Raw genomic sequence first — 14,218 nt, forward strand, 5'->3', positions numbered from 1 at the left:
TCAAGACGAACATCAGGGTATCTTTGCCATGACACCATTTTTAATTTCAATAAGTTGCCATTAATAGAACATACTTTACATATTTAGAACCTTCTCAAAAGATCTATCCCTCATATTTATGAACTGCAAAAGTATGAGCTATATTGCCATTTAAGAAACAAATTGGCAATTGCATTTATATCCACGAATTACAAGAATGGAAGATCCTAACAAGGGGATCGAGAGAAAACAGTAAAACCCAAGACAACCTAGAAAAGATAAGTACATATGAAACAAATACAGATAATTATTCCCATTCACATAAATATTCATGTCTAAGCTAAAATATAAAAAAATCTAAATAGTTATAGATTTAAATGCATTGGCATATGGTAATGTGCACGAACAATACGTCCAGTTATTTGCACAACTAACATACACTATACACATACGAACAAGAATAGCATTTTCAATTCTTAAAACAAAACAAAGACAGATGAACGTGTCACTGTATCTTTGACACAGAGAACTGAATTCAACTTTATCTTACAAAAGCCATTGAATCTTTTTTTTCTGTTTTGATCAGACATGTACTATAATCAGTAATAATCCACATCATGACACATTTTTCTTAAGAGTCAAGTATGCCACCACCTTGCAGTTGCATCAAGAAGCATCTTCATGGTAATGCTTCTATCACCAGCCCAAGTCAACAATGCATCTTTTCCCCATAATAAAAAAGCAGCCAGGCATTCTGTCTCATTTTGGAATAACAACAAAACCAACAAATCTCACAAGAATTAAAATGAGGGTCAAAAAAGAAAACCTGAATAGGCATGAATTCAAAAATAAAATCATATTAGAAAGTTCACAAAAATAAGCTGGTAAAAAGCCCATTGAGTCCTCACCTGCAACTGACTATGATCATCACTTTGAAGAATTATTGAAACAACAGAAGAGAAACAAACATCATGTGGAAGGGCAAAAAATAGTCAAATAAAAATTTAAAAGTTAATGGTGCAAGTATTGAAAATAATAAACATACTGCCCACAGATCGACTGAAAACACATGGAAAACTTTGAGGATGTGTGTGCGACATGTTGATGTGAGTAATACATGGTTATCCAAAAAAAATGATGAATCACTTAAACATGTTGAGTTGTTTCAAGAAGTGGGACAGAATAAAACTGTAATCCAAAATAAACTGGAAATTTGGTTCATAAAAGGTAACAACCTTCAACAACATGGTAAGAAGATCCAATGTGCCAGCAACCAATCCTATTGGCTAATGTTGTGGCTGTCTCAAACAATATAATGCCATGGTAAACTACAAGAGCAAGCCACACTATCTTGTTAAAAATAAAGCATCTCTAAGCAATATGCTCAAAAATTGCAATGTAAATTCACTTAACTGTAGCATGACATTAATGTTATAAGCATTTAACTCACATTCGCCAATATAGGGCCAATACAAGGCAAAATCCGAGAAACAAGAGGATGCAAGCATCCTTGCACATCCTTGATAGCCTGTTGGAGAAGATGAAGAGAGTTATGGATTTTTCACAATTATGTCAATCCATAAATAAGAAACTACTGTTGCCTCACAATGTGCCTTGGGATTCCCATTGAAAATCTTAATTGAATTTTTTCAATCTATCATACACATTTAACAGTGATTAGAAAAATCAATATTGAAGACAGAACAAGTTTTCGACACAAATAAAGAAATAAAAGCAATCTTGGGAAGCAGAACTTGGGTTTTGATGCAAATAAAGAAATAAAAGGAGAAATGTTTGAAGAGTGTTTTGAATCTGAAGAGAATTCAAAAACTAAAGAAGCAAAGGCTGTAGAATCCAGTGGCCATGCAAATGGAGAATCACAGAATGAACAGCAAGAGAATTCTAAAGTAATTGGTGACAAGTAGTATGTATCCAATGTGAAAAAGGAGAATAATTTAGTTATTGACAAGGTATACAGTGCATATAAATGTTTGCAGAATTGTGATGAATTTAATGATATAAGAGGAAATCCTTAAACCTTGTTAGCTAAAATTTTAAATAATGTTTTTATTTGTTCACCACTTTTATACAGCGAAACAAGATGCCATCCTACCAACGTTTGACACAATCCAGATCTTTGAAAACTGGCAATAGTTTAGTTGGAAAGAGTGGCAATATGTCTTGTCAGAACCAAAATTCAAGGATTCCAAAGAGTTCAGTCATAACAACAAAGAGTTCAATACAGAGTGTTAAGAATAGAGTTTTAGCATTTACAAATAAAGGAAGCAGGGCGGATGAGAAAGTTGAAGTCGCATTGGCTACATCACAGAGTCTACTTCATAAGAAAATTAGCCCTGGATCTACAAGGCAAAATTACACTATACCACAACCTTTTTCACTGGTGACTGATAAAAGGGCTTCATTTGGCTCACAACAAACTGGCAGTGAAGCAGCTCAGAAACATTCTAGGTGTGCTAGTACAAGTAATGTGGCATCCCCACTGGCTGGACAAAAATGGCTAGTAGGACTTCATCTTTCAAATTTTGAATAGCTCAAATAGTTTAGAAGAGCGTCTAAATCTGAATTGAGGGTGAATTGTGATTGTTGATGTTTATCGATCTCGCTAATGCATGGTGTTTGATGAAGATAAGTTAATTGGTGACGCATTGTGCTTCAATTGTGACCAAATGGATCCTCATTCATAATGTTTTGTTTGGATTATTCATTATCTGTACAGCTGACTGCAAAAAACTGCTTCAGGAATTTCAGAAACCAAATTTTCCCATTCTACTGGACACAAGTGAGTATTGATCATCTTGCTTATAGTTCTGTGGCCTGCTCATTTTTTTTCTAGTATTGGGGCTTTGTGGAAAAATTTCAGAATCACTGCTCTAACAAATGTGCATTTGGTAGCTAGTCTGTAATAGTCAAGTTTCTCATATATAGAAAATGCTTTTATCCTGGTTAATCACACAACTTGAAAATCACAGCTTCAGACCTGCAAAGAATATACTCATATTCTTGATGTCTGTGTGTCTTCCCATGGTATATTACTGGAAGATGCTAGTTGAGTTTTCATGTTGCTGCTTCCACAGTTACCATATCTAGATGTAATGAACGGGCTGAGAAGTGTAAAGAGGTAAGAAGTTACTTCTAAAGGGGCTGGCTATGTGAAGTTGGTGTTTCTTGTGAGAATTTACCATGTCTTCTTTCAAGTGTCAGTGCATGGAACAATAATAGCAAAAAGTGTTCATTTATAATGTGTTTTCCAAGAGTGAATGCGTATTCATTTCCCACTGTGATTAGACAGTATAAAAACCAGTGGGCAACTTAAAGGTGAGAATCAGATAGAGTAATAGACAGGCAATAAGGTGTCTTTTGAATGTGTTATGAGTTTCAATTATTTCAAATTTGTGATCAGTCTTATTGTGCGTCCTTGAACTCACTTCATTGAGAGAGAGAGTTGTCTCAAATATTATAATAATCAAATAGTAAGGAAGATCATGAACTAGTTTTCTTGGGGGTTTTCTAACAAGTTTGTGATACCAAGTGGATCTAGTTTTCTGATCTCATTTGAAGGCTTGTTCCATAGAAAATTTGGTAGGACACTTGGGATTCATTTCATTTTCAAGGAGTAATTTTTACTCTTAAGAACTCTTTCAGTTGTTGTTGTTAAAAAGCAAAGGTGAAATATGACCTTGTGTCTAGTTGGTGATTTTGAATCCTTGTATCCTCCCCATCACTTGACCGTCACAAATTATATCATTGGTGAACATCTATATCCACCTAGTTTTACTAAGATAAATAAAAAACATGTGTATATATTCTTGAGATGTCATACACATTCTCCTTCAGAATATAAAGAGGTAAAAATTTAGAAGCAGAAATCTTGCACAAGGTGATGAAGATCAGGAAAAATCATGTTCCAATATCTAATCTAATCTAATCATCATTTCAGTCCCATTGAGTCCATCCAATTTAACATGTCATTTAAAAATATGATTAGGAAAATTACAACATGCTGAATATAATGTTAACTAATAAAAAAACTTACAAGGATGAGGCATATTCACAACTTTTGCAACAGTATTGGTCCATCTACAACATTCATTCATTTGCAGTTCTGGCACAAATGGTTGCTAACATCTTGAATTTTTTTCCCTATCAGAATTATGTGATTTCTAAACTAGGCAAGAAACCAACCTTTCAATTCTTGCACTGAACGAGAATCATTTTGAGAGTTTTATGGGCAGTACTGTTGAGAATCATATCTGATTAACTTATTGTTTACATAGAAAAGGTAACCATAAATGTGGTTGCTAATTCAACTATTTTATTCACAGCTAGTGTAGACTAAATAGAGGATTTGAAGCAAATACCAGGATCGACCTCTCCGCTCAAATGCTTCAGCCTTCATCTTGTGCTTGAGAGGATTCACAACACAATTACTGAACCCCTTCTCTTCCTGGGTTTCAGACTCTGACTCCCACATTCTGAAACCCAATTTCATCTTTCTAATTATGGAGAATCCCTAATCATATCCCTTCTACTAAACCCTTTTGATAAAGAAAACTAGTCAATTACTTAAAAATAAATTTTGTGGCTTCATTTGCTCAGACTAGGGGAAACAAGTAATCCATAATTTTGTTAAAGTTAGAGAAATTTAGATATGACAGGATAGGACTCGATCATTTTTATTGCCAATTTAGTATATATAGAAATTTTTTGTATAGTTACTATTGAGCAGACAATGCACGATCTCACACACATGGTTTTACTAGATTTTACTGACTCTACAACATATATTTCCAGAAACTGTGATGATCACCCAACCCACATAACATCTGGCATGACTATTACTAATATTTAATCTCCATAATTTTGGTTGTGAGCTAAATTCACTGAGTTTTGTTGACTAAACGAGCCCCAAATGTCAACAGCTCTTCATTATTGTCAAGTGTCCAGAGAAAAAGCACAAGTGGTATCAGATCGATGACACAGAAAGCTTCAATCTTAGCAAAACTTGAAGACGGGATAAAGGTTGAGGCTTACCATTAACACCAGTATAATTCAGAATCTCCAGAGCACAGCTAGCTGCAAATGCAAAAAATACCTGATTATAAGAGTTAGAAAACTATGAATCCTTTCATTTCAGAAAAAGTACCTTTGAATAAACAACCCCAGCTCCAAATACTTACCTAAGGAAAATACCTACAAATTAATGTAATATATGTCTAGAATATATTAAGGAATATTTTAAGGAAAATTAGACCTTACTTATATTAAAAAAACACCCCAAACATGACCTGAAATAATATGCATAGTCTTTAATGGGAATTACAAAAATATGGATAAAATACAACCATCTATCATAAATTATCTTGTTGCCTAAATAGTTATCACAGAGAGTCATTATCACATTGCAACTGAAAGTTTTGAACTTCAAGACTACCATTAAGAAATAACGTGCCTTCTTCCAAGATGGGTTCCCTCTTGCCTGCAAGTAGATTATATCATTTCATTAGTGATCAACAATAGAATCAAGATTGTCTAATCATTAAGAGAGACACTTACTCCTCAACTAGGATAAATGCTTCTCGTCAACATTATTCCTTGCTTATCCAGGATTGATAAGATAAATTAGAACAAAAATTATATAGCATTGTAATTGAATACAAACTGAGATGTCTCTGAACTTAATAAAAGTAAAACCCCCTCACTGTAACTGTCATTGCCTGTGACATTTTGGATACTATTTCTATAAATCAGAGATTTAAAGCAACTCAAATTTATTGCCAAGAAATAATAGAGAGAATTTTCAAACTCATTATGTACTAATTCAGTCTCATGAACCCTTAGGTACCTCCATACGTATCAATAGTTAATCAAAATATTACAATAAACTATCACTAACAATGAATACTCACAAGACAGCCTATCTAGGGCATCCATTTTCTGTTCTAGGATTTCAAAATTTCTAGAGTTACCAATATATCTTCTCTTAGCCCCTTAAATTGGAGAGTTTTATGACAATTTTAAATAAATAGATCAACATGTCATTATTGATCATGAAAGACCTTTAAATTATATTCAAAATGAAGTGGAATCATTTTTTATGTAGAGGCTAGTAGATCAGAATAAATCTCCAATATGAAACTATCTCTTCCTTAATTTGTTTTATAACAACACCTATTGTCTCCTTTAATTGGATCATCCTAGACCCATAACCATAGTCTCAAGACCTCAGGACCTCTTAATGGTCAAGTAATACTCTCCTTCCACTAGGCTCCACATCTTATCAATAACTCACCATCCATCCTTGATCCTGTATTGATCATTCTTCTACTTTTGTGAGTGTCTTCACAATATAACTTAATCTGCTCAACAACATACATAGCCTTTACTTACATTCAATACTCTTCAGATCCTAGCACTTGAAACAACTCTCTACATGGTTCCCCTGATATCCCATTAATGGAGAACTTCTTACATACTCCCCACAACCATCAACCAATCACAAATGACCTTACCTTGGGTCACCAGCCAGATAAGGACTCTCACTGTCTTAATATTTTCAGCATGACAGTCCACAATACACTTTTGGATTCTAACCCCAAATCCTAAATTTTAGACACACACTATCAACTTATGGTCTCTCCCTAGACAAATCAAACACTCCTTTTGGTTTTGATTACAAGTTCAATCCCTAATCTCATAACACCTTGAAACACTGATTGCATACACTTTCTCATGACTGTCCACACATGACCCTTTTTAATTCTCTTATTACTAGATTCTTGCTTGGATAGACCCTTACACTTGACATGAAACTCCTTTTCACCATGGAGGACACTTGTACTCTATATTGGCTGACTAAGACATGCACAACTCACCTCACTTTGCTTCTTGACCAGTACAACCTACTCACTATTTTAGTGACAGTCAACAATAAGGCAACCACTTAATACCTCTTGATCCTTGTATTGCCTTCCACCCATGCACTTAGACAATTCCTAAACTCTTCTTTAACTTTCCCCACACCTTCATGCATATCCAAGTCATCAAATACAACTTCTTAATCAAAGAAAACAAAATTAACTTGTGATTGTTCCCTATAACAGTCCGACTGATTCTCTGCAACTCTTTGTGTTGATCGACCTCCTTGGGAATTCTTTCCTTAACCAATACATCCACCATCTTAAGGACATTGTTTCCCTCATCCTTGAATGACTTTCATTTTCAACACACCCTTTAACTGTGGACAAAGCCTCTTTATCATCATTGTGACTATCTAAATCCTTCCCTATGACTGTCTAAACCCTTCCCTGTGACTGTTAACTGACACTTTCTTGCCATTCAATACATGTTTCCCAGCAGGTTTAGGAAAATGAAATACAGTGTGTTTACATCCTAATAGTTGAGTTAAAGGCCTTGTTTCATGTAGATCCTATTGGAAAACTACATTTATTGAATCTGAGGATTGACACTAGAGAACATCGGCTGAAGAGAATCCAAAATATGCCAGGTTATACATATCATCTTGATAAAGAAAAATCACATTTTCAAGTTGCAACACCACTGACGTGAATAAAACATTCTTTGACACCAAAAGAAATTTGGAACACAGTACCTACTCCCTTTACAGGATGACAGATTAAATCTTCTTCTCTATCTTGTATATTGTTAAAGGACTTAACATTCTCTATCTTGATAGATTGTGTCTTCTTATCTTATTAGTTGATGAGCTTCAGGTGATTTCTAATGAATGGTTCATAAGGCACAACACTTGGTGAAGGTTTTGTAAATAGGGTTGCAAGAAAGGTGGGTTTAACCATGGAGGAAACTCCGTAGTTAAGCGCGCTCAAGATGGAGTAGTACTGGGATGGTTGACCTCCTAGGAAATCCCGAGGCTTCACCTTTGTTAACATTACCTAGATCTAATGAGTGTTAAGTGCTCCATTTATTCTCATGAGATATGGATTCATGTGAATCACTACTCATGAAACATGGGTCAATGAGTTTGACTCAAAAAACTACAAAGTTAAATCCTGATAGCAATATCACAATTGTATATTGTATTTTTAACATAGCAGCGTGTTTATGCTATAGTGGTGGAATTTCATTTTGTCTGCAATGTTAAGTTTTCCTCTCGTGCAAGTTGTAGCAATATTTTTGTTTGTATGCAGATGGACATTAAGCAAAGACAACAATGCAAATTTCCAAGCAATAGCAATTAGGAAGAGATATGAGAAAAGCGTTGTTTTGGTGTAGATTACAATCATTTCCAAGACCTGCGTATGGAGTCTAAGAGGCGTAACAGGACATTGACAAAGATGGAGAAATGTTAACGAATTACACATGGGAAGTCAATAATAGGATACACTCATTAGCAATGACAAGAATATTCAAGAGGGCACGATTTACAGTGAAGACCCAGAAATAGAAGACGTGACAGAGATTAGCAGATATTGAACAGTATATAATTGACGGAAGAGAACTGAATAGTGTATACATTCAGCAAGTAGAGATTTGATGATAACAATTGGATAAGTACAGTGATCAAAGGCTTCGATATGGGAAAAGGGAAGTCACAGTTACCTAAATCTGGTGGTCTTACTCAGTTAATATCACAATGATATCAGTGCAAAGTGATAACCAAAGACATCCCATGAATCTAAGACCCGTTGCCAATGAATGGTCAATCAACTGCTAAACAACAAGTCAACAGATATGAATCTAATCAACAATTAATTCAAATCTAGTCTGAGGTGACTTGGCAATAAGAAAGCTTTACACATCTTGGAATGGATAGATCAGGATACATATATGCAACTTGGATTTAATATAACGGAATAAGGAATCTTGTTATAGAGTAGTGAACAAGTTGGACATGTAGATAAAGGGATAGATTAACATTTGTATATCCATTCAAAATGTGAATCATGAGCAATAAGGAAGAAAGAAGAATAACATTGGATGGAGAGAAAACCAAATCATAATATAACTATTTCTGAACACAAAATATCACTTTTTCATTATAGAGGAGATAGAGTACTAATTAGCTATAGTTCATATGGAAATAAGAGGTTAAGAAAATGGATGAAAAGAACAAAGATTATTAGTGATTCCTTTGGAAAGAGTTATCTTGTTAAAAGAAAATCAAGGTATTCAATTATAAATAGATCCATCTTACAATCCTTAGTCAATGGAATTTATGATTCAAAGACAAAATTAGGGCAGATATAGCAAGGGACATTACATAATGGATGTGTTGATTTAGATAGGCTAGGGGATTGCATTTATGTTGCAGCTTAGTGCTGAAAGGAAGTCATCCCAAAGAGATTGGTGCCACAAATTGTGCTGCTCAAATGTAACAAGGGTTACAGTGTTCTAAGGACATAATTGATGGAGATTTTGAACAATTTTTTGTTGTTTCAAGGGGTATGCAAACTATTTTTGCACAGATTTTTGTGGTTTCAAGTGATACACATAATATTTCAGCATAAATTTTTACATAACTGCTGAAAATGTCAGTTAGATGAAATCGGGGGGCAAAGGCATTGTGAAAATCTATATTCTTGGTATCTTTTGTTTTCATTACATGTTGATTAAAACTCTTAGGGCTCAGATTCTATAATTGGATAATAGAGTGGGCTCATTTAGTATGTTATTCAAAATGTTGCATTAGATTTTGAGCATAAACAGTAGAGGCACCTTGACTATTGGGCAATAAAGTCAATTCATTAGGAGGTTGTCATCTTGAAGTAAATTCATCATTAATCACTATGTTGTGACTCTGATCTGAAATATGAAAGTCTAACGTATGGATTTCTATAAAAGGGTGAAAGATAAAAGGAAAAAGGTGGCCACAAACTGGATGGTTCAAGTGCAAGCAAGATGTTGCCAATATGGATTCAAGAAGCAAGTACAAGACCAAGATTAAAGGACATCAAGACTGAGATCATAAATGGTTTTTCCAAAATGTTGAAAAAAAAGATGATATGAAGTCAAGGACCTGATTTGGTTTAAGACAATTAGTCTTTGGCACAAGACCTTCCATCAGGGTGGTTGTTGCATTACCAATTTTACACTAATCTTATGATTATCACATATGTTGATAATAAGGTTATTTTCTTTGATTTACCTTTTGTCCTTTCACTTCATCCAATAACCTCTCATTCAGTCTCGCACTTGAATAATATTTGACACTTTCATTATCTACACTATTGCTTAAGATGGAAGATCTTCCCTAACTATTATTATTTTTATTAGTCCAGATCATATTTGGTTGTTCCAACATTGGAGGATTTTACAATCACGTAATGGACTATTCTCAAGTACCATGTGACCTTCCTAAATCATATATACCTTTACATTGTTTCTACTACACTACTTCTACTATTAAATCTAACTATAAAACTTGAATATCATTCACCATACATGACTCCTACAGGTGTACATTCATCACTTATAATCAAATCCAATTATTGTGAGTTTTAAAATTGTGTATCTTAGTGATTTTATGTTATTCAAGTATACAAAATTGATTTAAAAAATTAAGGATATAACATTTAATGTAGACCCATGAAAGTTCTCTACCTAGGGTTCCATTCTTGAATGATTGTAGGCATTTGAGGGTTAATTCATTTAATTCCAATCATATTAACACTTGAATGAATTTTTTTATTGTTAACTACCAAATATAAGTGTAGTTTCCTGTAAGAGAGTGTTAAGTTGGTAGGTTGCCTCATATCAAACCTCGACTACTTCTTTTCATTTGGGTTAGGCATTTGATTGGAAGAAAAATTAACTAGTACTTAGAGTAATGACACTCTTGATGCATTCAGAATGTACTTGTATGACGTTGTGCTACAAAAATGTGGAAAGGATAAATCAGCCTGTGATGTTCTCGTGAAATCTTTTGATGCATATACATGGAGCTGGAGTGTCTGGCTTGAGCTATAGGCTTTATGTACAGATATTAGTATCCTAAACAGTCTTGAGTTGAAAGATTATTGGATGAAAAAACTTTTTTCTTGTAAGTTCTTACTTGGAACTCCACAAAATTATTGAAAGTTTCGAAAAATATATGATGTTACAGGAATATTTCTTTTCAGTGAGTATATTTCAGGTCATATTGCATCAATATTTTATAATTCAAGTGATTATGAGAGCGATGAAAGCTTATAGATGGATATGCTCAAGTATAATGCCTGTCATATTGACAGCATGGATATTTTTACAAACATATAATATGTAAAAGAATATTTTGCTTCTCTGAGTCACCTAGCACATAAAGTATTTTTAACTGAAACATATAGGCCTAACTCCTATTTTATAATTTGAAATTATTGTAGTCTCAAAGGTCAGCATGAAAAGGTTGTTTTGTATTTCACGGGGACAATAAAGATGAAAAAGAACTACCTTGAGGAGATTTCATAGTTGACCGCACTTGAGCTGGAGTAGCACTAGGATCAGTAACCTCCCATGAAGTCCCTGTGCTTCACCTATGTGACCATCACCTAGATCTAATCACCTAGATCTAATGAGTGCTAAGTGTTCCATTTATTCTCATGAGAGACAGATTCATATTGAATTACTGCTCATGAAATATGGGTCAATGAGTTTGACTCAAAAACTACATAGTTAAAAATCTTGACAGCAATATCACAATCTGATGTGATGTGAAAATTATCTCATACTTATCAAAAGAACTACCTTTCAGCATGGGCACTTATGGGGCAAGAATATGTTGAGATAGAAAATACTCCAGTTGTTGTTGATGCTTATAATGAGTTGTTTATATAAATCCAATGGACTATTATGTGATGTGATTTAGGGAAAAAACTATGAAATTTAATCCATGCTCAACTATGCTCTTTATTATCAACAGAAAGCAACTTTTTTGGGTCCTGATGATGCTTGCTTGTGGATTGATATTTATAATTTGTATGATAATGAGAAATTGCAAATACTTGATCAAGCCATGAAGTATTATATTCAGGATTTAAGAAACAGACATCTAGGGTGTCATGATGAAGCTACATTATATTACAAAATGAATCTTAACAGAATAGAAAATGGATAGGATTATTTGCCTAAAAATGATTGAAGCACTATTGTACCTTGAAAATACTTTGAATAAAATAGGGAAAAGTGATTTTCTTTATACCTGGAAATGCGTTGAACAGACCCTTATCCAATGTGATTGAATGCAATTTTATCTTTGTTATTCTTGTTACCGGGCAGAGGAGCATAACCTGTAAAACCCCAAAGAGATTATCATTATTACAGTGATAAAGAAATAATTTTAGTGCTAGCGCACTTAAAGGATCAGGTTTTGTGTTTCTTGAACTAGGGCAATAAAGTCGGTTCTTTACCTTTCATCAAATCCAAATCTAACAATGGCAGCGGTTTATGGAAGAGGTAAGGGTGGAAAGCACAATTAGCTCGACCAACCACACCCAGTTTGGTGTCTACCATATTTAGCGCGCGAACAATTTTGGAGCCAAATGTCAGATTAGATTTTGAATTATATTTTATACCCACCCAAAGTTTCCGTGATCAACCTGCTATCAAAAATTACTCAATAAATTAAATTTTTTCGATAAGTAGGAGATAATTTCTACAGCAAGTCAAATTATGATATGAATATTATGATATGAATATGAGCATCACCTAGATCCAATGAGTGCTAAGTGTTCCATTTATTCTCATGAGAGATGGATTCATGTTGAATCACTACTCATGAAACATGGGTCAATGAGTTTGACTCAAAATCACACAGTTAAATCCTGATATTCATATCATAAATTAAAATTGTTCTTTTAATTTTGATTTTTAATTTATTTATTTCTATTTTTTATTATTTGTTTTAAATTTTTTGAATAATTAGAATATACAAAAATATATAATCTATTTTAGGTGATGTTTACAATTAGTTCTCACATAATTTTGCATTTAATTCTAATATAGGATAATTAAAATAATTTTAATTTCAATTTTAAGATATTTAAAATAATAACATATATTTTTAAGAGAATATTAAATTGATCTAAAATATTTTAAGCTTTTAAATACAGTCTGTTACAAATTATATGCATATATACCTTCATAATACTAATTGAAAAATTTGACATGCTTGAATCCAGAAATATACACAATAACAATACTTATTATTTACTTCAAATAATAGTTCTAGGTCTACTAGTCCTTGCAACATTGTTTTGGGTTCAAAACTTCCAAACTTTCTAGTTATATTATTCAAACAACTCTTCATTCATATATTGTACATATTTAATTAACTAGACCTATATAAAATGATATAATATTCAAACCAACTAGTGCCTTGCTTTAATAATCTAGAACAACCTTGTTAACTACATTAACTATCCTCAATTTTACGTCTACAGTTAGCCCTATTATGTAAAGGAAATATTCAAAATGTAACTTGTGACAATAAAATGTAATTAAAATTTTGTTTGAATATATCAACTATTCCTTTTGATTATGATTATAGTTATATCTCTAAATTAATGGTATAATTTATCAATGAATTCTGATCAAATTGCCTCAAAGTCAATTTTTTAGCACGAGACAGATGTGGAGCTTCTCACATAATAAGCCTATTGATGAACAGTCATGACTAGTGATAGGACTCATAATTTATATATTAGTTTGTGATTATATAAACAAATGTTATAATTATAAATGAATAATAATAATTTATGTAGTAATTTTGGATTGGGTGATTGGTTATTAGTGACTAACTAGTTAGTCAATTATGTGGTAGTTTATTTAGTCATTTTTAATTGGTTAAACTTGTGATTTTACCAAGTGACCAAATTAATCAATTATTTAGTCACATGCAGTTGTAAATTGCAAAGAAATAGTAGAATGTGATCAATTTTAGTCACATGACTAAATAATTCAGTACTGTGACTAAATTTTCTAGTCACATAGTCACATATTTGCCAAAATGTACTAGTGAAAACCAACTATTGGATTGACCTAAATTTTGGATATATTAGACATAAAAAAAGTTTGAAAGAATCTCAAGGGCACAATTAAGGAGATAATGTATTGTTCAAAAGTTATGATTCCCTATGTAGAGGTCTATCCAGGACTTTGATGGATCAAAGGGGTATGATATGTGTGGGAAGGACCTAGAGATCTTGAATAGAATCTTAGAATAATTTAAAATATTTCTCAATGCATCAGGGGTGAATAAGCATAAGGA

The 14,218-nt window shown here is 33.0% G+C and overlaps 1 protein-coding gene and 1 pseudogene across 6 annotated transcripts; one reads left to right on the forward strand and one right to left on the reverse strand.

The window, feature by feature from the left end:
- Window positions 1–428: 428 nt before the first annotated feature.
- LOC149528981 (uncharacterized) lies at window positions 429–12,482 on the reverse strand. Of its 6 annotated transcripts, XM_089809763.1 has the most exons (8): window positions 12,360–12,482; window positions 12,152–12,239; window positions 5,450–5,476; window positions 5,032–5,073; window positions 1,430–1,507; window positions 1,215–1,307; window positions 888–909; window positions 429–733 (listed from the first exon to the last, which is right to left on the reverse strand). In XM_089809763.1, exons 2-8 carry the CDS (start codon window positions 12,234–12,236, stop codon window positions 676–678), a joined length of 405 nt encoding a protein of 134 aa, XP_089665889.1. In that variant the 5' UTR covers window positions 12,237–12,239; window positions 12,360–12,482; the 3' UTR covers window positions 429–675. The 6 variants fall into 6 exon arrangements, with proteins under 6 accessions (XP_089665889.1, XP_089665886.1, XP_089665885.1 ...); XM_089809760.1 differs by lacking the exon at window positions 888–909; XM_089809759.1 differs by lacking the exon at window positions 888–909 and having other exon boundaries at window positions 5,432–5,476.
- LOC149528982 (anaphase-promoting complex subunit 8 pseudogene) lies at window positions 10,420–12,067 on the forward strand (annotated as a pseudogene).
- Window positions 12,483–14,218: the final 1,736 nt, after the last annotated feature.

The sequence above is a fragment of the Cupressus sempervirens genome, chromosome 11, assembly GCF_028749045.1.
Source record: "Cupressus sempervirens isolate cs-2001-9-10 chromosome 11, ASM2874904v1, whole genome shotgun sequence".
Classification (NCBI taxonomy): Eukaryota; Viridiplantae; Streptophyta; class Pinopsida; order Cupressales; family Cupressaceae; genus Cupressus; species Cupressus sempervirens.